This window comes from Corythoichthys intestinalis, chromosome 9 (assembly GCF_030265065.1).
Source record: "Corythoichthys intestinalis isolate RoL2023-P3 chromosome 9, ASM3026506v1, whole genome shotgun sequence".
In the NCBI taxonomy this organism is placed as follows: domain Eukaryota; kingdom Metazoa; phylum Chordata; class Actinopteri; order Syngnathiformes; family Syngnathidae; genus Corythoichthys; species Corythoichthys intestinalis.
The window spans coordinates 15,178,425-15,203,039 of NC_080403.1; the positions used below are offsets into that span (position 1 = coordinate 15,178,425).

Here is a 24,615-nt window from a genome sequence, read left to right on the forward strand (position 1 = left end):
AGCCTTCAGGTTTCGGGGCTGCTGCCGGGCAACACGGACTTTCAGCTCCCTCCATAGATTTTCTATCGGGTTCAGATCTGGTGACTGGCTAGGCCACTCCAGGACCTTATGGTGCTTCTTACAGAGCCACTCTTTAGTTGCCTTGGCTGTGTGCTTTGGGTCGTTGTCATGCTGGAAGACCCAGCCACGACCCATCTTCAGGGCTCTCACTAAAGGAAGGAGGTTGTCAGCCAAGATCTGGCGATACATAACCCCATCCATCCTCCCCTCAATACGGTGCAGTCGTCCTGTACCCCTGGCAGAGAATCAGCCCCCAAAAATGATGTTTCCGCCTCCATGTTTCACGGTTGGGATGGTGTTCTTGGGGTTGTACTCATCCTTCTTTTTCCTCCAAACACGACGAGCCGAGTTTAGACCAAAAAGTTCAATTTTGGTCTCATCCGATCACATGACCTTCTCCCATTGCTCCTCTGGATCATCCAGATGGTCAGTGGCAAACTTCAGACGTGTCTGGACATGCACTGGCTTCAGCAGCGGGACCTTGCGTGCGCTATAGGATTTTAATCCATGACGGCATAATGTGTTTCCTATGGTTTTCTTCGAGACTGTGGTTCCAGCTCTCTTCAGGTCATTGACCAGGTCCTGCCGTGTAGTTCTGGGCTGATCCCTCACCTTCCTCATGATCAGTGATGGCCCACGAGGTGAGATCTTGCATGGAGCCCCAGAACGAGGCAGACTGACCGTCAACTTGAACTTCTTCCATTTTCTAATAATCGCTCCAACAGTTGTTACCTTCTCACCAAGCTGCTTGCTTATTTTCCTGTAGCCCATCCCAGCCTTGTGCAGGTCTATTATTTTATCTCTGATGTCCTTACACAGCTCTTTGGTCTTGGCCATTGTGGAGAGGTTGGAGTTTGTTTGTTTGAGCACGTGAACAGGTGTCTTTTATACAGGTAACAAGTTCAAACAGGTGCAGTTACTTCCGGTAATGAGTGGAGAACAGGAGGGGTTCTTAAAAAAGAACTAAGAGCTGAAATATTTACTAGTTGGAAACGTATCAAATACTTATTTCATGCAGTTAAATACAAATTTATTATTTAAAAATTATACAATGTGATTTTCTGGATTTTTGTATTAGATTCCGTCCCTCACAGTTGAAGAGAACTTATGATACAAATTACAGACCTCTACATGGCTTGCAAGTGGGAAAACCAGCAAAATCGGCAGCGTATCAAACACTTGTTCTCCCCACTGTAATTGTTGAGCATATATGTGTTTGATTGTACAGTGATCCCTCGCTGCTTTGCGCTTCAAACATCACTCCCTCAGTCGCACATTTTTTTTCTTTCAATTAAAAAAAAAATTACAGATGAGCTGTCCCGAGCCGATTGCGTAGTCTCACTCTTGCTCCCTCTTTCCTCTCCCTGCTCTCTGGTGGTCAGGCAGTGAGTGCACTGGCGTTCCTTATTAAAGATGATTGATGTTTCATGTTAAACTTGTCAGAGAAGCGGACTTTAAAGTAACGCATGCGTCAATCAACGTTTTTGTTAAACAGTTGCTGTGGCAACTCATTGTGTATAATTGAGCAGCTTTTGTGGATTTGAGTGGACTCAATCAATGAAGCATTTAATGAAGACAAGCATTTTTCTACTTTATTCTTGTTTAAAAATAATTCGGTGAGAAAGTACTGTCATTTGTGGACTATTAGGCGAGGCGCCCCTGATTACAAGCCTCACCCAGTACATTTTTAAAGGAAAAACCAATTTGTACATATATAAGCCTCTCCTGTCTATAAGCCGCGTGTGCCCACACAGTAACATGAGATACAGTGGGTAGAACAAGTATTTGATATACTGCCAATGGGTTTTCCCATTGACTGTGTATCAAATACTTGTTCTCCCCACTGTATTTACAAAGAAATACACAGAGTTTTTAAATTTTAATATCATAACTTTTCTTTCAAAAACAGCGCCAGCAACACAGCAGTTACATAGCAGCAACACGGCAGTACAGCACTAACTGGGCTGGTTATTAGAAACATAAACATCTTTGTTAGCCATCTTCATCTTCCTCCTGTGCACTGAAACAATGGAAGTTTTCACCCTCAGTGTCCAATATGATTAGGCTCAGATACACTTTACCACGCACCTTCTTAGTGGCTCTTTAGTTGTCGCTTTCAGTGTCTGTCATAATGAGGCAAATTCACTCCTGAGCTTGTGCTGTCCTCTTCGTCACGCAGCAGACTGGCTTATCGAATCCCGTTGGTTATGGTGGATTTTTTTCACACTGCTCTACATTGTCAGCATCCACTGGCAGACCTGTGCAAAAGTTGCTCTTTGCATGCGGCCAGTTTTGGTAAACAGTTTCTTACCGCTGGTCATCCAAGCCTCCCATTCAACTCGGAATGCCACTTTAATTGCACAATTCACACAGTTAAGTTGATGAGGGTCTGCTACTTTTATTCATGCACAAAGCAGAAAGTTAAATTACCTGTAATAGTGCAAACTAACGTCTTCCTCGACACATATTCAACATGTCTCACGCTTACATTTTATGTTCGAGCGCCCCTGGCGGCCGTTTGAAAAATCTGTAAATTGGCCGCATCATTGCAGACCCTGCAGGATTCAAAATGAGGGAAAAAAGTAGCGGCTTGTAGTCCGGAAATTACAGTAACATGATTAAAACATTTCATAATTATTACAATTTTTTTTTTTCAAATATACTTTGGGGGAAAAAAAGTGAAAAGTTTTATATACATACTGTATCTCAATAGAACTATGGTCTCAATAGAACCGCTATGTGGCAAGATAACAAATATGAATAAAGTTAACAAAAAAATAAATCACATTAATGAGCAATTATCGAAAATAGATCGAAAATTACGAACATTTCCGAAAGTATTCCGGAAACAGCCGAAAGGGGCGGAGACGTCATAGCAAGAAAACAAAAGGTCGAGGCAGGTTCCATCGTTGTTTATCGACGAGATAGTTGCGTTCGGGTTTGATCAAAAAATCGCTAAAATGGTTCAAACCTGTCATGCTATGTGGTGTACAAATAGCCATTTGTCGCAATGCAGTACTCATGAGTTCCCGAACGCGAGAAAAAGAGCTGGACTTCGCAGACAATGAGTAAAGTTCGTCCGTGCTAAGATGGCTAATTTTGCAGACCCAGCCTCCGTCACGGTTTTGTGTGGTGCGCATTTTACACCTGAAAGCTATTCGAACTGTGGACAAATGAAATCAGGTTTTGCTAAAAAATAATTGCTGCTGAAAGCAGATGCGGTGCCCACCATACACGCGCAGCCACATAAATGTCCCGAGATACCAAGAAAGAGGACGATGCCTGGCACTGATGACACCACCCCACCGCCCCAGGCAAAGCAAAGAAGGCTAGCGGCTAAGCTCGAAATGGCCAGAGTGAGTACTCTTATATAATAAAAAACATATCACGCATTGGATATAGGACTGGACACATCTACGTATAAATTACCGCCCGTAAAATATATACAACAAATCCTTTAATCCCATTCATATTTGTGTCTGTTGGCAGAGCGAAAACCTATGATAGCACAATAAATGATAATTATTCTATACATTACTTTATTTTGCGGTCACGGTGTATCAGCTTCACAAAAAGAAATGCAAAACATACCATCTGGTGTTTCCCACACGAACTGTTGCCGGGGTTTCATCAGTGTGATTGCTCCCCTCAATGATCCTTTCATTAGGCTGCATTGGCTTTCGTTTGGGCCCAAATTGATAACCCAAAACACCAAAGAAAGGTTCATAACTCCCCTCGTCACCATTAGAAGAACGTTCGTTACGTCGGATTCGTCGCTGCAACTAGAAACAAAATTGTCCGCCATCATCGCCGCTATTCAGTACTAAGCACTGAGCCGGTTGTTTCCTTCTTTTGACGTCACGCACACAATATGCTAGATTTCCGGGATCTCGGGGGGGCGGTCCTCTTAGCTTGACAATCGCTCCAAACTTCTATCATTTTCTAGGTGTTGCGATGTGTGTAATTACACGAAGTGGCATGATTTGAATACAAAAGACATGCGTTTATGGATAAATGATGGAATATTAGCATTTCCCCAGGTGTTGTCATACCCTTTAAAGAATTTATTTCCAAATTAGAGTGGAAAATAAGCATTTGGTCACCTACAAACAAAGAAGATTTCTGGCTGTCAGGGGTTTTTCTAACGAGGTCCAACGAGGCTCCACTCGTTACCTGTATTGATGGCACCTGTTTTAACTCATTATCAGTATAGAAGACACCTGTCCACAACACCAGTCAGTCACACTCCAAACTGCACTATGGCCAAGACCAAAGAGCTGTCGAAGGACACCAGACACAAAATTGTAGACCTGCACCGGGCTGGGAAGACTGAATCTGCAATAGGTAAAACGCTTGGTGTAAAGAAATCAACTGTGGGAGCAATTATTAGAAAATGGAAGACATACAAGACCACTGATAATCTCCCTCGATCTGGGGCTCCATGCAAGATCTCACCCCGTGGCGTCAAAATGATAACAAGAACAGTGAGCAAAAATCCCAAAACCACACGGGGGGACCTAGGGAATGACCTACAGAGAGCTGGGACCACAGTAACAAAGGCTATCAGTAACACAATGCACCGCCAGGGACTCAAATCCTGCACTGCCAGACGTGTCCCCCTGCTGAAGAAAGTACACATCCAGGCCCGTCTGCGGTTCGCTAGAGAGCATTTGGATAATCCAGAAGAGGACTGGGAGAATGTGTTATGGTCAGATGAAACAAAAATAGAATTTTTTTGGTAGAAACACAGGTTCTCGTGTTTGGAGGAGAAAGAATACTGAATTGCATCCAAAGAACACCAAACCCGCTGTGAAGCATGGGGCTGTTTTTCTGCAACGGGACCAGGACGACTGATCTGTGTAAAGGAAAGAATGAATGGGGCCATGTATCGAGAGATTTTGAGTGAAAATCTCCTTCCATCAGCAAGGGCATTAAAGATTAGACTTGGCTGGGTCTTTCAGCATGACAATGATCCCAAACACACAGCCAGGGCAACAAAGGAGTGGCTTCGTAAGAAGCATTTCAAGGTCCTGGAGTGGCCTAGCCAGTCTCCAGATCTCAACCCCGTAGAAAATATGTGGAGGGAGTTGAAAGTCCGTGTTGCCCAACGACAGCCCCAAAACATCACTGCTCTAGAGGAGATCTGCATGAAGGAATGGGCCAAAATACCAGCAACGGTGTGTGAAAAGCTTGTGAAGCGTTACAGAAAACGTTTGGCCTCCGTTATTGCCAACAAAGGGTGCATAACAAAGTATTGAGATGAACTTTTGGTATTTACCAAATACTTATTTTCCGCCATGATTTGCAAATAAATTCTTTAAAAATCAAACAATGTGATTTTCTGGGGGGTTTTCCACATTCTGTCTCTCATGGTTGAGGTTTACCCATGTTGACAATTACAGGCCTCTCTAATACTTTCAAGTGGGAGAACTTGCACAATTACCAGTTGACTAAATACTTATTTGCCCCACTGTATATCTCTTATTTCCAATGCTAAATCTGAATAAATACATTGAACACCCACCCCCCAATTTTTTTTGAGGTGGGGGGGCTTTACTTCGCGGTTTTTCACACATCGCAGCAATTTTGTGTCTGGTGTCCTTCGACAGCTCTTTGGGTTCTGGTCCCCATTAACTGCAAAAGACGAGGGATCACTGTATTACCCTTAAAAATGAAGTGTACTGTATTCTGATTCAGCTCATTCATTTATCTGTGACATAGGTCACATATATCTACATGGAATGGCGAAAGCATCTCCTTTCTCCAAATATTTATCCATTTTCTCTAATTTAAACTGAGGTGCAAGGAGGTTGCGAATCATGAAATGAGATTTTGCCTGTATTTGTATGTCCAGGTGGGAGGTGCAGTACAGGAGGTCACAAGGTATACCGCCACCTTCAGGCAGACCATATCCATTGAGCCGGGGGAGGCGGATGGGGACTGTTTGCACATCAGGAAAGGCTTCCATCACGTCATCCAAGGTTTCCCTAATTGCGTGGTGACCGATGGAGTGATTAACTTCTTCCTAGCTCGAACTGACAAAGTCCAGCAGGTTGGCTTTGACCCTCGCCTCAACAGGGTAGCCCACCTGGGTGAGTCCAAGAACTGAAAATATAAGTAGCAAAAGCTAAGTTCCGAGTGAGAACTGCTGTCTGAGCATAACATATTTGCGTGCTTGTTTGCAGAGTTTTTCATTGACGGCCTGGGAACGCTCCATGTGGGCTCTTGTGACGACGTCATCGTCAGTCATGCAAGTAAAATCAAGTTCCCCTGGGCCAGTGCATCAGAGAGCGACAAAGCCTATGCCAAATTTCGTTACCAGCCAGCCTCATCTGACTCTTTGCACAGCAATTTCGGCCTATTTTACTTCAAGAACAGATTTCAGTGTTTCACTCGGGGTATATCTCGTATATTCTGATTTGCCAAAGAGGACACAAGTTTGGCGGATGATTTGCCTATAACTTTTTTTTTTTTTTGGTGCCATGGAACGGATTGATCGTGTCTCTACCTACACAGTACAAACCAAACAGTATAAACAAGTATTTTTGTTTACAAAGACCAAAGTGAGCCTTGACAATTTCCAGGTGGCCCACATTATGGTTTTGACTGGTCGAAGGGACGCCTCCCACAAAATGACAATCCTGTAAAATACACAGTGCGGAGGGAGGAACCCTTTCTACTACAACGCCACGAAAGGGGCACAATGCAAACATGAGCTACTTAGTATTGTCACTGGTTTGGCTTTGAAATGTTTATTTTTGCTAGCCTTCTTAACACTGTTTTTCCTGTTTGTGAACATGTCTTAAGTCCATCATCTCGTCTGCCTGGAAATGTGTGAAAGCTGATCTGGTAGTGTATGGGGGTGTGTGCGCGTGGATGTGTTATGAGGGGCCTTCAGGGGCATAATTCACCGTACACACTATTGAAATGCTCCCATACATGTGATTGAACTTTTTTTCCCTGATCATATTGACAAGTGATACAATTTATACAGTCATAAAATACAGTACTACTCAAAAATTACAATATCAAGTAAAAGTTGTTTTATTTTGGAGATTTAACACAAAAGGCGAAACCAACAAAATGTTATTGAGCCATTACACACAAATTGATATATCTCAAGCAGTTCCTTAATGTAACTTTCCTGTTTAAGATTTTCCTCTGATTAAAACCACAAACTCAGAAAATTAAGAATACTGTGAAAACTTCAGCTTTGTACACAGTTGGCTTGTGTGATTCAAAACACTTGTAAAAGTGTCCTGAGCCTTTAGGAAGTCAGTCTTAGCTTGACATGGGGAAGATTGCTGATCCGGCAGGATACAATGGTATTAAAAAGTATCCGAACCTTTTGGATTTTCTTACATATCTGCATAAAATCAACATCAAATGTGATCTGATCTTTGTCAAAATCACACAGATGTAAAAACAGCATCTGCTTTAACTAAAACCACCCAAACATTTATAGGTTTTCATATTTTAATGAGGATGGCATGCAATCAATGACAGAAGGGCGAAAAATAAGTTACTCCTCTGCCAAATGAGACTTAAAGAGCAATTGAAACCAATTTTCACCAGACATATTAAGGGGCAGTTTACATGGTGACTCTCAGAGAGGACGAAAAATTTCATGTTTGCATTTATATGGTTCCGATTCCATTCGAATAATGTCGCAATTCCGTATGAAAACGATGTAGTATTCACGCCAGGACCTAGGCGGCAGTGCAGATTACAAGGCGACAGCGAATGATGCACTTTGACCTCCTCAGCCCGGAAGACAACATGCATGCCCTCTCCAAGAAATGGCATTTTATTTTGTTAAAAAAGGCACAAAAATGGAAACATTCAACATATTTAAATTAAAAATATTATGAAAACAATAAATTAAAGCCGACGTTCCGCCATTTGCTGTTTTTAATGTTTAATAGCACTGCTGCGCACGCCCGTGTGACGTGCGCGAATGCTTCCGTCATCGAAACGAAGGCGGTTTCCCTGCATATGAATGCACTGCGACCCCCGTAATCGAATTCTTCCACTTTAGAGGCAGGATTCAGAATTTTTCGTCTTTGCCTTTCGTCTTCGCCAATTCAATATGCACGCGAGGCAATCCCGCTACTCAGTCATTGCGTCTTCATGTCGCAAAGTTGCCATGTAAACTGCCCCTCAGTCAGGTGTGCTCAATCACTGATGAGTGGTTTAAAGCTGGCCTGCCCACTATAAAACAGACACCTGGTAAGAATGATCTTGATGAGAAGCATTGTCTGATGTGCATCATGGCTTGGTCAAAAGAGCTGTCTGAAGACCTGCGATCAAGGATTGTTGATTTGTATAAAGCTGGGAAAGGATACAAAACCATCTCTAAAAGTCTGGATGTTCATCAATTGACAGTCAGAGAAGTTGTCTACAAATTAAGAGAGTTTGGAACTGTTTCTTCTCTCCCAAGGAGTGGCCGTCCACCGAAGATGACGCCAAGAGTTCAGCGCAGAATACTCAGAGAGGTAAAAAGGAACCCTAGAGCGTCTACAGAAATCACTGGCACAGTCCAGTATCTATGTGCACACATCAACTATATGTAAAACTATGTCCAAGAATGGTGTTCATGGGAAGACTCCACGGGGGAAGCCACTGCTTTCTAAAAATAACATTGTGGCTCGTTTAATGTTTGCAAAAAGGCACTTGGACACTCCACAAAAGTTTTGGCAAAATATTTTGTGGCTTGATGAAACCAAAGTTGAATTGTTTGGGAGTAAAACAACGTCATGTTCGGAGGAAAAATGGAACAGCTAACCAACATCAACACCTCATCCCAACCGTAAAGCATGGTGGAGGGAGCATCATGATTTGGGGCTGTTTTGTTTCCTCAAGGCCTGGACAAACCGCACTCATTAGTGGAAGAATGAATTCAAAAGTTTATCAGGAAGTTTTGCAGGAAAACCTGAGGCCGTCTATCAGACAGTTGAAGCTAAAAGAGGATGTATGCTGCAACAATACAATGATCGAAAACAGAGAAGTAAATCAACTTCAGAATGGTTTCAGAAGAACAAGATACATATTCAGGAGCGGCCAAGTCCACACTTGAACTGCATTGAGATGCTATGGCATGACCTAAAGACAGCGATTTATGCCAGACATCTCAGGAATCTTACTGAACTACAGCAGTTTTGTAGAGAAGAATGGCCAATATTAGTCCTGATCAATGTGCCAGATGGATTTGCAGCTATGTGAAGCGTCTGGTTGATGTTATTGCTGCCAAAGGGGGGCACAAAATATTGAATGTGATGATTCACTTATTTTTCCCCCTTCTGTCGTTGTTGCATACTATCCTCATTAACATTTTTAGTTCAAGCAGACACCGTTTTTCATCTGTGTGATTTTGACAGATCATATCACATTTGATGGCGATTTCATGCAGAAATGTGACAAATTCCAAAAGGTTCAGATACTTTTTCCATGTGACTGTATTCTAATTTTCTGAGTCGTACTGTATTCTCACAAACATTTTTTTCTCAGAAATGTATACTGTGTACTTGTGTATTTCAGTGGAAGAAAATCTGTTTACATGTATGAGGTCATTTCAGTGGTTTGAATTTATGATACCATAAAATACTGTCCCAATCGCTGCCTCAGGCAAATGTTGGACCAAAGTGCATGTTTAAAGACACAATGAAATGGTGTTTGGTTTTTGCTGGCGCATTAGAGGAAACCCATGGATCATTAAAAAAAAACAACAACCTTCTATTACCATACACTTCTTACTCCTGAAGTACTGTTCTTTTATACCATGGTCTTTAAAGGCCGTACTTTTGTCACTATAATTTGCTAGATAGGCTTACAGAAATTGTAGAGATTTTAAAAACTAGTGCAGTGGCGCTATTGAAAAGATTTTTTTCATGGTAATTTATTTTTCATGACTGCATGAATGCCTTTTGTATCGGCAGATAGAGCTGAATTTTGCTAATCGCGATCCTATTTATTTGTTCAATGTTTTGTCTAGAAAACAGTCATTTATAAGCAATGCAGGTTTGATACCTCGAAGTATTAGAAAATTACAAGCAAATATCAGTGGATCAAGTTTTATCGTTACTTGCATAAAAATAGAAACATTATGAGACAAAAAAATTTTAAGTCGGAGGTTGGCAAAACTCACTCTGTTCTACTATTTAGAGTCCAGTCATACATTCATGCATCTAATGGATCTGGTTTATTGATTTATAGAGAATAAATTATTGAAGAAAATAGTAATATAATTTTTTTTTTTAAATTACATTCAAAATAAAATCTTTAGCAAACTAGCCAAGTTAACATATTTTACAATTGACATACACGTCTATGAATGACCATTTTTAGAAACATGGATACATACATTTTTTGAGAAAACGTAATTTTCAGATAACTTTTTTAAAGGAAATTTAATGTGACAACAAAAATCGAGAATATGTAATAGTTTCAATTGTTAGCTCTTTTGGTTTTGTATCTGATGTACATCCTTCTCATCCAACGACTTTATTCTTGCAGCTTTGTCAATTATTTGATTTACTACTCCTTTTTTCATACAGAATGAGTTTCATGTATTTTTGTTTGTTTGTTTGTTTTTTAAACTTTATTATTTATTAAAAATTTGACTGTTGGGGTGAGTTTAGTCAATTCTTTCAAAAGGCCTTCACAATTTTAATCCCCACGTCCTTGTATATAATTCAAACAGCAAAAATTTTGAAGGGTCACATGTTCAACACTGTAATACATTTTTTCCCCTCTAGGTGGCAATGCGTATTCACGTTGAAGGTCATTGCATTAATTTACTAGGCGATGAATCTACCCAACTAAACAACCTATTACAAAAAGGCCACCTTCTGCAACTTGCATTCATGTGTACAGTGAACAAGACAAAATTATTTATGTGATAAAGTGCAAATACAAGTTAACCACAAAATGGCTGATATGAATGATATCAACTCCAGGTATAGGATATACTTTACATGTGAGCTTGTTTTGCAGTTTATAACAAGATATTGCAGGATTACTGAAAGATTTCCTTTCATTGATTAATTTTATTTACAACACCAAGTCAAACAACATAGGAAGAGCAATACTGTACAGGTGAGCACTCCTTTTTGCCTGTTCCCTTTCTCTTTTTTCTGCTCAGTGACAAGCAGAAATGTGTTTGGTACAGATAACAAGCTAACAATGGCTATCCTACCAAACTCGGCTATTATGCAGGGTACAAATATCTGTTAAGGATGGGAACTTGAGGGGTCACCAAAGAGTCTCTGCCATGTCGTCAGTTCTTTTTTAAACATCTCCCCGTATATGCAGGTAACAAAAATGTCTTTGAATGGATTTTTTTTTAATTGTACAATTCAAAATAGCAATGACTCCATGCACATTCAGTTGTACACTCAACTTGTTCTCCATCCAGATGTTTTGATGTCGAGGCCTGAGCGTTTTTGACTAATGTGCTCAGGTTTTACTGTCATTAAGAGTGGTTGCCTGGAAAGCAGCTGTCACAACCTGGAAGTAGAAAGTTCAGAGTGTTAAAAACAACGGTGACATACACAACATGAAAATAAATGTACAAATGCTCTGAAGTTCTACAAATGGGAGAACAACCAACATGGGCGAGAAAAATATTCCAATAGGCCTATACAATACCGTATACTTTTTTATTCTCTGTCGCGCTTTCTCTCACCAACAGCCCACCCCCAAACACACCCACACACCAACACACAAATTATAAACCTGAATGCAGGGGCGACACTAGGTTTTAAGAACAGGGGGGTCTTAGCCCCGAGGAGTTAGACTGAATGTAAGTGAACGTAGCATACAAGCGCAAAACTTCACAACGGCAACAACAACATTTCGAGCACCATCACACTAAGCACAGGAGCCCCTCAGGGCTGTGTTCTGACCCCCAAGGTCTTCACTCTGCTTACACGTGACAGCAAAACAACTTACAGCACCAATTATTTGGTAAAATATGCGGACGACACCACTCTGGTGGGCCACATTACCAACGGCGACGAGACGCACTACAGGACTGAGGTGGGACTTTTGGCCATGTGGTGCAGAGGTAACCTCCTGCTGAACATAAGCAAAACAAAGGAGATTGTTGTCAACTTCCAGAGAGGCAACAGCCAACACCTGCCACTGATCATTGATGCGGCTGCCATAGAGAGAGTAACCAGCACAAAATTCCTCGGCGTGCACATCGATGAGGATCTCTCTTGGACCACCAACACTAAATCACTAGCCAAGAAAGCACAGTGGCGACTCTACTTCTTAAGGAAACTGATGCACGCTAGCACCCCACCACACATTATGGCCACGTTTTACAGAGGGACCATTGAAAGCATCCTCACCAGCTGCATTGCTGTTTGGGGCAGGAGCTGCACAGCCTACAACATGAGAGCCCTGCAGCGTATAGTGAACACAGCAAGCAAAATCATCAATGCTCCACTTCCTTCCCTGCAGGACATCTACACCACCCGCCTTATTCGCAAGGCTGTCACAATTGTGAGAGATGTGACACACTAAGCGCACAACTTTTTCAGCTTGCTGCCCTCTGGAAGGAGGTATAGACCCCACTCACATGACGTCACAACCACGCCTCCGCGCCATATTGTCTGTCAGCTTGTCGTGTTTACGCATTACCGCTACGTAAATTCCTCCTATTATGGCGTGTTTTTCTGCTCGTTAACATTAATAATCAAAATGGTGAAGGCGTGTGTGGCGTTTGGTTGCAGTAACAGAGAAGATAGACGGAGAGACTTGAAGTTCTACCGTATTCCGAGAGACCCGGAGAGGAGAGCGAGATAGACTGCTGCAATTCGACAAGAAAACTGGGCACCAAACGATCACCACAGACTATGTAGTAGTCATTTTATACCTGGTAAGATGCATTTAATATATATTTAGAGAGTTTTGGGCTGACAACCACAATTAAGATCATTGTGAGGCTAATCGCCGACAACATACAGTTTCAAATTCAAGATGTTTATTTCTTCCGCCATCATTATTTTTTGAATAATATTTAGCTGGTACCAAGTGAAAGAAGCTGGCCTCGTCTACGGATCATCAGTTAAACGGGGGTGTCGAAACTTTTTGCAAGGGGGGCCAGATTTGGTGTGGTAAAAATGTGGGGGGGCTACCTTAGCTGATTTACGTAGAACAATATATTTAAACAATTTTTAGCAAGCCCTTCCGTGTGTCACATTTGCTTTATTATTATTATTTTTAATTCATAATTTCACCAATCTCGCCTTTGTGGCGTTCTCTTTCGACACTCGGGCTCTTGCGAATTACTGCTGCTGTGAAATTAAACTAGCTTCAAGTTGCTATAATTTCTCGCTGCGTATCTTCCTTGTAATATTGTCGTACATGTCAGCGTGTCTTGTTTGGGTAATATCGCGTCACATCGAACTCTTTGAAAACAGCGACTGTCTCTTTGCAAATGAGGCAGACACAGTTGTTGCGTATTGTGTTGAAGAAATAGTCCAATATCCACCTATCCTTGAAGCGTCGGCCATCGCAGTCAACTTTTTTTTTTTTAATTGATTTGCGCCATTTTAGAAAATTGAAAGTAAAGGGTCACACGGGGTAATGTTGCTTAGAGTGCTGCTCTTAAAGTTTTTCAAAGTTTCGTGAGAATAGGCTGAGTTTCTGTGGACAAGATAGTTGTAGATATCAGGGTAGCAGATGTCAGGCAGAGACGGCGAAGACAGCGGGTCGAAAAATATCGATTTAGGCATCAAATATGGATCTGGCGAATGGATAGACTGAAGCTTTTCCACATAACGCCTTTTATGCAACGCATTTAATGAGTTTACAGCGTCTGAAAGCACCGGGGCTTCCATGAATTGCACTATAAATTGCATGACAAATTGAAACCATTGAGAATACGGATAAACAATGACGGACAATATGGTGGCCGCATACAGCGACACGTCATTGTGTGACATTGGTGAGTGGGGTCTATAGGAGCTGCCGATCCAGAACCAACAAACTGACAAACCGCTTCATCCACCAGGCCGTCAGGATGTTGAACACCCTCCCTTGCCTTCCATCATTGACTTCCACACATATACACACATACACGCACAGAGTACTTAATACTTTACTACCTTATAAGAATTACTTGGGTCTTGCAATACACAACAATGGACTGTCACAATTGTTGCTTGTCACTACATCACTGAATTATTGTTATTGGTCATGTTCATGTTCCAATTTATGTATGTCTCACTTATGTTAGTCCTGTGTTTATGTGTCTTTCATAGGGAAAGAGAGAGAAACGCAATTTTGTTTTCTTTGTATGTATGTGCATATGAAGAAGATGACAATGAAGCTGACTCATGACTTTACGACAAACAGCTAACAAAGAGTGATAATAATATGCACACATATAAAATCATAGAGGCTAATGCCATGAGTTTCACTCACAACACATTAATTATTTGTTCCCAAATATTTGGAAATCACACAGATTACATTTTGGGCACAAATGTAACAAAAATGGCTGTGGTTTCAAACCCTGAAAAATACTACAAATTACTTGAATGTAAGTATATCTGGGTCTGACTAATTTGCCTTACACGCACACATGCACACAAACATATATCCAAACATTATACATAACATTTACATACATACATACAGTCCAAAAATTTGGACACACCTCATTTAATGCAACACAAATAAAGGTCCTAACTCCATTGATATAGCAATAAATTCCACTAATTAACCCTGAAAAGGGTTATCTGTGAAGTCAAAAACCATTTTAAGTGACTCCTTCTTAAAAGCTCATCAAGAAAATGGCAGGAGTATGCAAAAAAATAATAATCAGAGCAAAGGGTGGCTACTTTGAGGATACTAGAATACAATACTTTTTTCGTTATTTCACCTTTTTTTTTTGTTTGCTAAGTACATAATTCCACTCATGTTCATTCATAGTTTTATTACCTTCACTGAGAATTTACAATGTAAATATTCATGAAAAATAAAGAAAATGCACGAATGAGAAGGTCTGTCCAAACTTTTGGCCTGTACTGTGTGTATGAAGGGGTGTGTAGGGGTTTGTGGGGGGTATGCTATATGCTTTTTAATCGTTACTCTCTGACTCACCTTTTAAGTAGAGGTCTCTCTCCTGTTATCCTGTTTGCTCCTCTGCTCTGACTCCAATAAAGGTGGTGGAGTGATTATTATTAGTGTATTATTATGACTATCCAATGATGATATAATCATACGTGAATGAGCTCAGCTCCTGTACTCATTCATGCGTAAAGTGAGAAACACAGCTAATGCTCCAGGAGGAAGTCACCCCAAAGATAGTGGGAAAACAGTGCACACCTAACTCTACTAGGACCTTCCCAATGCATTTCAGACTAACTAGCTCACAGCAGCGAAGTAGCAGCGTTATTTTAGAGCTGGGATTTAACTTTTGACCGCAAAACAACAAAGGTAAAATGTGCAAAGAACCACTGGGGGGAAAAAGGCACTACGGACAGCTAGCAATGTCACAGGGAAAATGGGGACTGGATTTTCAGAGATGTGGGCATTCTCTATATAACAAGTGGAATGGATTGGATAGCGACGCGAAGGGGATCTCTAGCTTATGCTGTGAAGTAAGGGGAAACTGACAGATTTATGATCATATTTAAGTTAAAAATGTCAGGTTATATGATTATTTATTTAAACTAATATTCTGGCAACTTCATAGTGAATTTGTCAGCATTTTTTAAAAAATAACACCAAATTATTCAGCCCCCCTAAAATTGGCCTAATGACACCACTGCCTGAATGTCTGTGGGTTAGTTTTAGTTGATCCAAAACTTCAAAGATGCCAATGTCTTAAAGAATTTTTTGTTGTTTTGTAAATCAGAGTGAACGTGATCTTAAGACACGCCTGGCAACATTTCATAAAATGAATGAATGACTGCCTATGATAAGGTTTGAAGTCTCATATTTGACCAAGGCAAGCAGAGTGTCATTTCCTCCCTGCCACAATGAGTGCAAAAACATCAACATTACTGATACTGACAGACAATACTGTATCTCCATGAGCATGCTGCACATCTGAAAGGGGCTTACCCTTCACAGCTCTATGCCTCAAAAGCTACAGATTGTGGGTTACATGGTTATGTTGCTGTATATTATATCTGAAAGCGGCTCATGTTGTATCATCGCCAAGGGCGTAGGCTTGGTCTCAACATTGATAGGGTCGATAAAATGGCATAACCTGCATGTACACTTTTTGCTGGGGACGGGTCATTAATAAGACCAAACAGATTGGGTAAACGGGGGTCAGGGCTACATTTCTCACGAATATGAAGCTAATTAATTGATAGGCCAAATGATCAATGCAAAATAAATCTGTATGGATTTACACTAACTTTTATGTGTATTGCTTCAGATGATACACCGGTCAATTCAAACCTTTGTTTTCAAAAACTACTATAGAAACATTTTGAAAACCTCCACAATAAATATCTGGATTTTATTAGCGAATTTAAATTGCATTGTTAATAATTTCTTAACTATCCATGAATTAAAAAAGAAGTAGTATGTCTAAATTAACTGAAAAAACTTCTTAGTCAGGGAATAAAGAAAAATTAATAAATGGAGTCTACCTTCAGGTAAAACACGACTGCTTTTGTCCACAATCACAGCCAAACTCAACAAAAAAAATGAAAGCTTCTTTGAGCAGCTTCAAGACCACATAAATAAAATAAAAATGAAAATTGGGACGAAAAGGGTAAACCTCGGTTCACTACATTTCTCACAGTTTAAATAACGTTAACAATAGAAAAGACATACAGGAGGGCACTTCTCCCTAAGCAGCTTCCTACTCGAGTTTTGCAGGCTTGCAAGTTCATACAGTTTAATGTTATGCTAACTCCGATGCAGGTCGGGCTTTCAGGAGAACAATTGGTGGTGTGTTCCCCAAATCCGCAACATTGACATTTTTTTACATGACTTAAAGTTGCTGCTGCTGGACGAAAAAAAAAAAAACTTCTAACGTCCCTCCTCTTCAAGGGGGGGTGTGACATGTTGTCTGTGTCGGGACCGGCACATTCAGCAAGTGAAATGGTGTAAATGTAAGTCTGACCATAATGAAAATAATTCACTTAATAATGGTAGGGTAAATTATTTTCTTACAACATATGTGAAGACAATCTAAATGACCTACATAACTGAACTCATTACATAATGCAAATAAGGTTGCTTAAAAGTTGGTGTGGACAATTTGAGCATCCCAAAAAGTTGGTAGTGTTATGTCCCTACCGTCCCTATGCAAACCTACGCCCTTGATCATCGCTATCTGGCCTATTCAAAAATAAATTTAACTAATTTATGTGTTTCAACTTTCTTTTCATTGTTTTCCAGTCACAGAAGTTAAATTTGGCATAGCTTCAGCAATGGGATCAAACTCATAACCTGAGTAACCATAATGTATGGGGTGGGGGGCAGTACCCCCTGAATCAAAATGAAAAAAAAAAAGGACCTATACATATGAAACAAAAACGCACACATAGACATAAACAGTACCTCACAGTCATACAAATATATGATATGGCGATGTCTCCTGTAGGTCAGCAGTCCCAAAAATCAACGTACAACAAATTGTACATACAGTATAAACTTTTGGGTCCAGTAAGAGGAGTGGCCACCTACAGTCACAGTCATAAGAACGTGTTTTAATGTAGTGTGTGTATGTGTGAAAATGATTCCATAGATTGTATTATCATAATGTGGCAACTGGTTGTGCAATGTTTTTTCCTGAAAATGACACGTGTGTATGCCGGTGCTGCATGGATTAGCGCCATGCGACACGATCCGTCTCCCTTGCCCAGTACAGATCTCGAACCCACGCGTACGACGCGTCCAGCACGGCAGGCGGATGCTCTGACAACCAAGCCAGAAGCTGGGCTACCACGTTAACCTGCCAGCACACCCACATTAAGGCATCGGGAGGGAGGTTTCCACACACAGACCTGCGTGTACCCATTACACGCAATCAAGGAGAGAACAGTAAACGTGTTTGTGTAACATGAAAAAGGGTGCTGATTATGCTTATGTAATTTGGACATTAATGTAGCTACAGGATGGTCGGGATTTTCATTGTTTTATTTTAAAAAAATCCACAGAGAAGTCCTCTTTCTTGCTGGCTCTTAGTATCAACTATTGTACCGTTCTCTGAACTCACTTAGTCTTTTCACTCTCCAAACCACATCCGAACTATCCAAACTCTCACCTGATCGCAACTCTCCTTCAAACACCCACATTTTAAATGCAGCCAGAGCTGTTGATAGACTGTAGCGAGCTGTCAAACCGCGCAGCAAATCTAAAGCACTCCTTGAAGCAGTCACGTGGTACAGCTGGGCAGCGAGGCTTCGAACGTCATCATTTTCGGAACCTCCCCTAAATGAAGCGAGCCTCAGTACGCGCTTCGCGGAAAAGTCCCTTCATTACTCGACACACGCTTCGAAGGCTAGGCGCACCTCGTGACATCACTATCCTTCAGACTTTCTTGATATTCATTCACAATTAACCTTCATAACTGTGTTTTGATCTGAGTTCTGCATTTTTGGGTCAATTTGTTCCCTGGCTTGTGTCAATTGCCACTAAATTGCCAATCACAATGGATTATGTTTTTACGAAGCACTTCTGTCAAAGGTCAGTGGCCTACATAACAAATTCACAACATGGGAATATAGAGACACACAATATACTGTGAAAACCCAGACAAAAATTGCTCAAATAAAGGCAAGAAAGCAGCGGCAGTGTACCTGCATGCTGTGCTGGCTGCAAGGTGGCAGAGAAATTGCCATCCCGTGGCTTCCAGTCGCTTCAGGACTCAAAGTTAGCTGTGGCTCTGACGACATATGAAGGCGGGTCGCTTGATGCGTCGTGGCACATGGGTTAGAAACCTGACAGTGAGGAGAAATATCACAAATTTTTGAAGCTACACCCTATTTCTGATTACAGAAAAAAAGATCAATTCTGCACTGCATACTGCTTTCACAGCTGGGCTGTGATGATGCGGATGTAGCGATGGAAGAGAGGTGTTGTAAGCCAGCAGGCCGGGCTGCTGGTGGCGGTCCATAGACGCTGATGAGTAAGGCTGCAGGCTACTCGGAGACTTCATGTTCCTGCCGAGACTGTTTGATTTGCTCTCCCTGCGTTGGTACTCAATCGGAGACTGAAGGGCTAGAGTGAGGACCAGGAAAAACTATTAAAATAGAACTTGTCTGATAGTTTTACTCTCAAAACATGAAGCGTTGGTACCATTAAGGAAGTTCCTTTGGGTCTCTAGAATCTGCAGTACGTCACTTAGCCAAGCTTGTTGTATTTCTGGAGAAAATGCCTGCATGATAAAGCGAGTCACGCTGCTATTTGTCCCACGGGATGTCAGGACGAGAGAGCATGGGCTCTCGCCGGAATTCTGCTCCACACCCAAGCAGCTGACCTGTATAATATACAGTTTACATCCCGTGTGAAGTCTCAGATAATGAGGTAATGTTGATCGATCAATTATTAGGTGTCACCTTTGTCTCATTATGTCAAAATTAGGGCTGTGTGTTAACGGGCGGTAATTAATTGTTTAAATTAATCACGTTAAAATATTTGACGCAATTAACGCACATTAAGCCTGAACGATATATCGTTTAAACATCGCCATCGCGATGTGCGCATGCGTGACAGTCCCATCGCAAGGACGTGCGATAGTTTTTGCTCGCACAGCCTCTCTCACCCCCTTTCCCAGCTATCAGTCACTGCGGCACTTGTTTATTAAAGTTAACGATGGCTTTGATCTGGCCAAAGAAGCCGGCAGCAATCTGTCAATCATCGTTTAACTTAAACAGTTTCTGCAAGGAAGCGCGGGCTGGAATGAATGTGTGTGTGTCTGTGGAGGGGGGGGGGTAATGTGGAGACGTTCGAGACATATAAAATAAACGCCAGACGTGATTATGAGGAGTTTGTAATTTATACATGTCACTCCAAGAGTCACAGCCATGTTAGGTAAACAGAAGCATTTAATAAAGCCAAGCATTTTTCTACAACAGTACTTTATTCTTGTTTAAAAATGATTCTGTGGGACAGTTATATGTATATGTATATGTATATATATATATATGTATATATATATATATATATATGTATATATATATATATATATATATATATATATATATATATATATATATATATATATATATATATTAGGGCTGTAATTAAATTTTTTTAATTAATCACGTTAAAATATTTGATGCAATTAACGCACATGTCCCGCTCAGACAGTATTCTGCCTTTTGGTAAGTTTTACCGCAAGGCATTTTGTGCTGTCTAACAGCGAACTCTTGTGGTCGCTTTGCGACATGGTTTATTTTTTCTTGCCAGTTCAATATGGCTGCACGACGTCTCTGTTGTGCTTATATGATCCTTGGACAAGATTTGTCCGTAAGTATGGTTGTTGTAAAGAATGTAAATATTATGTTAGTAAGCGAAATGTTATATTTTTTGTATGAGACGCTTTTTGTTTATGTTTAGTGAACCTGTATAGCATGCTAAGCTAACGTTCTTGCTAATGCAATGCTTGTGTACTTTTTTTGTGTAGTTTTACGACAGTCTAAAGAGGACAATGGTTTGAGGCCAGTTTATTAATAAATCAGATGAAAAAGGAAGTCTGATTATTAAGGCGTCGTTCACTAGCTGTCTAGCTTTGGAAAAAGTAGATGCTTCGGAGTGAGGACAGCATAGACAGATTTAAATGACAGTAGAGTGAAATGCCCACTACAGTCCTTATGTACCGTATGTTGAATGTATATATCCATCTTATGTCTTATCTTTCCATTCCAACAATTTATTTTACAGAATATATATATAATTTACAGAAAAATATGGCATATTTTATAGATGGTTTGAATTGCGATTAATTTCGATTAATTACGATTAATTCATTTTTAAGCTGTAATTAACTCGATTAAAAAATTTTAATCGTTTGACAGCCCTAATATACATATATGTATGTATATATATATGTATATATACATATATATGTATATATACATATATATGTATATATACTTTTTTCAAAATCATACTTCGGGGGAAAAAAGTGAGAAAAAACATGTCTTATATGTATCTCTTTCCAGTGCTAGATCTGAATAAATACATTGAGCACACACACACACACAAAATGGGGGTGGGGTGTATGCGCTACTTCGCGGTTTTTCACTTATCGCGGCGGGTTCTGGTCCCTATTAACCGCGAAAAACAATGGAATACTGTACACTGTGGTCATGATGAGTCATCCAAAGTCTTTCCAAACAGCTATTTAAGTCATCTAGTAAAAATTTCTTTAAAAAAAAAAAATAATAATTTTTTTTTTTAATATCGCAATATGACATCGAAATATATCGCAAACCCCCCAAAAAATCGCAGCAATAGTTTTTTCCAAAATCGTTCAGGCCTAACGCACATGCCCCGCTCAAACAGATTAAAATGACAGCAGCAGTGCAATGTCCACTTCTTACTTGTGTTTTTTTGGAGTTTTGTCGCCCTCTGTTGGCGCTCTGGTGCGACTGATTTTATGGGCTTCAGCACCCATGAACATGTGTAATTATTGTTATCACAATGGCGGGCTACAAGTTTATTTTTTGATTGAAAATTTTACAAATTTTATTTAAATGAAAACATTAAGAGGGGTTTTAATATAAAATTTCTATAACTTGTACTAACATTTATCTTTTAAGAACTACAAGTCTTTCTATCCATGGATCGCTTTAACAGAATGTTAATAATGCTAATGCCATCTTGTTGATTTATTGTTATAATAAACAAATACAGTACTTATGTACCGTATGTTGAATGTATATATCCATCTTGTGTCTTATCTTTCCATTCCAACAATAATTTACAGAAAAATATGGCATATTTTATAGATGGTTTGAATTGCGATTAATTACGATTAATTAATTTTTAAGCTGTAATTAACTCGATTAAAAATTTTAATCGTTTGACAGCCCTAGTCAAAATGTAAACATGATGGAGAGAAATGTTTAAAGAGGCCCTATAGCCATTTTCCAATATTTCAACTTTTTCACGCATACAATGGACCAAAATATGAGTGTACCCTAGTTGAAGTGTGGTCTCTGTATAGTTTTTTATTGATTGCAATTGCAAGTGAATTTGTTCTTTATGTGACCTATCTAAAGGGAACTACGGACAGAAAGACTTGCAGTTCTTAAAAGATAAATGTTAGTATTAGTTATAATACCTTGATAGTCAAACCCCGCTTAATGTTTTCGATTTTATAAAATTTGAAAAATTTGTTTTAACTAATCGGTCGCTATTGTTGTTGATGACGCAATGCACTCTGGGCGGTGACGTCACTGGTCAGCTCTGCCGTACTTCCACAGTGTCACTTGTTAGCTACATCAACATGTCATCGGTTCTGCCTTTCCAATTTGAACCTGAGTTGAAAGGTGATGAGCAGGACAGCTCTGTCGATGTTTCACAAAACAAGCAACAAAAGCAATTAAATTAAAGTCTCCAGCGGGATTCCAGCCCGTGTTTCCCGTGTGACAGACAAGTGTAGACCACAGGACTATACTTCCACGTAACGTTTAATTTTCCTTATAAAGCAATTGCAACCCACAAGCGTTGTTTGTCTGTGCGGTAAAACCTGAAAGGGAAACGCAACTGAAAAGAATGTGCGGCTGGCTTGACGACGGAATTAGAAAACACGGCTCATTTCAGACAGCAAGCAGACAACAATGACATAGGGATTGCGTAAAAGGATTTATTAAACACAAAAAAGAACATGCGATCGCGAAAACGGAGACACAAAAAAGGGTCTGTGAAAGTAAGTCGGGATCAATTGAAAAAAAAAAGGCAAAATCGCGGTGAGAAGCAGACAAACGAAAAGAACAAGGCAATGATGCAAAAAGCAACGAAGGCATACTAAGGTTAAGATTAAGGGAGGGGGGGTGCATTGCCCCACCCTAGTGGCCGAAAAGTTTCATTGCATGTCATTGGCTTTCCTATATATATATTTAAAACTTTGCCAGTAAAATGTTGTCTATAAAAGTTGTAAAGCAATAAAACAAACAACAAAAATGAAAGAATAAAAAAAAAAAAAAAAAATTACATAATGGGTCAAAATTATTTTTCGAACATATCATGTGACTAGCACCTTAGACGGTCATTTGCTTTGCTTAGCCAAAACCACCTGGGGACAGAAGAGGCGAGATGGACATACGTAATTTTTTTCAAACCTTAGCTTTCAAAAGCGACAACAACTACTGAGCAAAAACCAAAGATTAAAAATGTGGAACATGAAACGCCGGAGAGCACCGCCAAAATGGTGAGCGGGGTTTCAATATGCCCTACTAAAGACGATAATTGTACAACAGAGCCACCACCAGGAGTACCATATTCATCTCCACTTGGTAAAACTGAAAAACGCACGCTCACACACACAAACACACACACATACAGCTAGGATGCCTGTATTTACGAGCATGGGCTAAGCTACTAACTGAGCATTTATCTATCTTGTAAGTTAATTTTATTGCTGACACTGCATTACGGGGTCATCCACATGTTTTGCCCCACTGCTGCAAAAGTCAAACTCCGCCTTTGAACGAAGGGACATACACACTGTCAAATGGCAGCAAGTCAATTCTCTGCAAGCCACCTAAGATCCGTTAAAAGACTCTGCTGATGAGCTGGAATTAACTGCAGGTATGACGTTGAGAACTCATCCCACAGCTCTGTAACAAAACAATCTGACCAGCAGCAGAGTGTGATAAAATAATGCCAGTCGTCATTCTAGCTTCGCTTGCTAGCTAGCACAGCTATTCTCCCTGTCCAGTCCAACCGCGTCATCACCCTCAGTGAACATTGCGCGGGTAAAACATGGCGCCCTCTGTAGGTCAAAACTACTAAATATTATATTTTTAAATCAATGGCAATAATGTTTCTAATAACATATTTTAGTAAAAGAGAACAGGTGTGGTTTATTAGAGTTTGCAAGTCTTTAAGTCCAAGGTTCCCCTTAAGAATAATATGGTATGTGAAATGAGCAGATCCAGATTTAAAGCACTAAGACTCCAGGGTTATCATGTTCTTACATTTTACTGTTTTTTTTCTTTTTACACGTATGTGGCAGTTAAAATGATATAATTGTAATTTTTTAAATTTTTGCACTGAAATTGTTGCGTATCAGATTATTGTAAGGTTTTATGATGGCAGCTCTAACCAGAGGCGTAGCATGGGTCCCCGGGGGCCCCAGGCAACAAACAACATGGGGCCCTTCGAGCGTGTGCAAGTAAGCGGGACAGTTGGACTTGGAGCAATAGCATATTTAATAAAAGTACAATAACGCCTCGGTCTCATAAAGCGCTTTTTAGCAGACTCAAAGTGCCCGGCTTCTACTACATTAGGACATAAAACTACAGTAACATAGTACACTCACCGCTGTCTTGCTTCCTTTTCTCCTCTTCTGCTTTATTTTTCTTTCTTTTGTCGCTTCCAGAAGAATAACTTCTTTTCATTTTG

General features: G+C 40.2%; 2 protein-coding genes across 4 annotated transcripts in view; one reads left to right on the plus strand and one right to left on the minus strand.

Moving 5' to 3' along the window:
* Window positions 1-7,128, plus strand: part of b4galnt1b (beta-1,4-N-acetyl-galactosaminyl transferase 1b) — a 42,904-nt gene extending 35,776 nt beyond the window's left edge. The window contains exons 10-11 of the mRNA XM_057845146.1: window positions 5,915-6,152; window positions 6,246-7,128. Of these exons, the coding sequence (XP_057701129.1) occupies window positions 5,915-6,152; window positions 6,246-6,478 (471 nt within the window). The 3' untranslated portion in view covers window positions 6,479-7,128. The remainder of the gene's footprint in view (window positions 1-5,914; window positions 6,153-6,245) is intronic.
* Window positions 6,774-24,615, minus strand: part of arhgef25b (Rho guanine nucleotide exchange factor (GEF) 25b) — a 48,043-nt gene continuing 30,201 nt past the window's right edge. For 2 of the 3 annotated variants that reach the window (XM_057845144.1, XM_057845145.1), the window contains 4 exons: window positions 19,339-19,519; window positions 19,067-19,260; window positions 18,840-18,980; window positions 6,774-11,565 (listed from right to left, as the gene is read on the minus strand). In XM_057845144.1, coding sequence (XP_057701127.1) covers window positions 11,515-11,565; window positions 18,840-18,980; window positions 19,067-19,260; window positions 19,339-19,519 — 567 coding nt within the window. In that variant the 3' untranslated portion in view covers window positions 6,774-11,514. The remainder of the gene's footprint in view (window positions 11,566-18,839; window positions 18,981-19,066; window positions 19,261-19,338; window positions 19,520-24,615) is intronic. The other variant, XM_057845143.1, reaches the window with a different exon arrangement.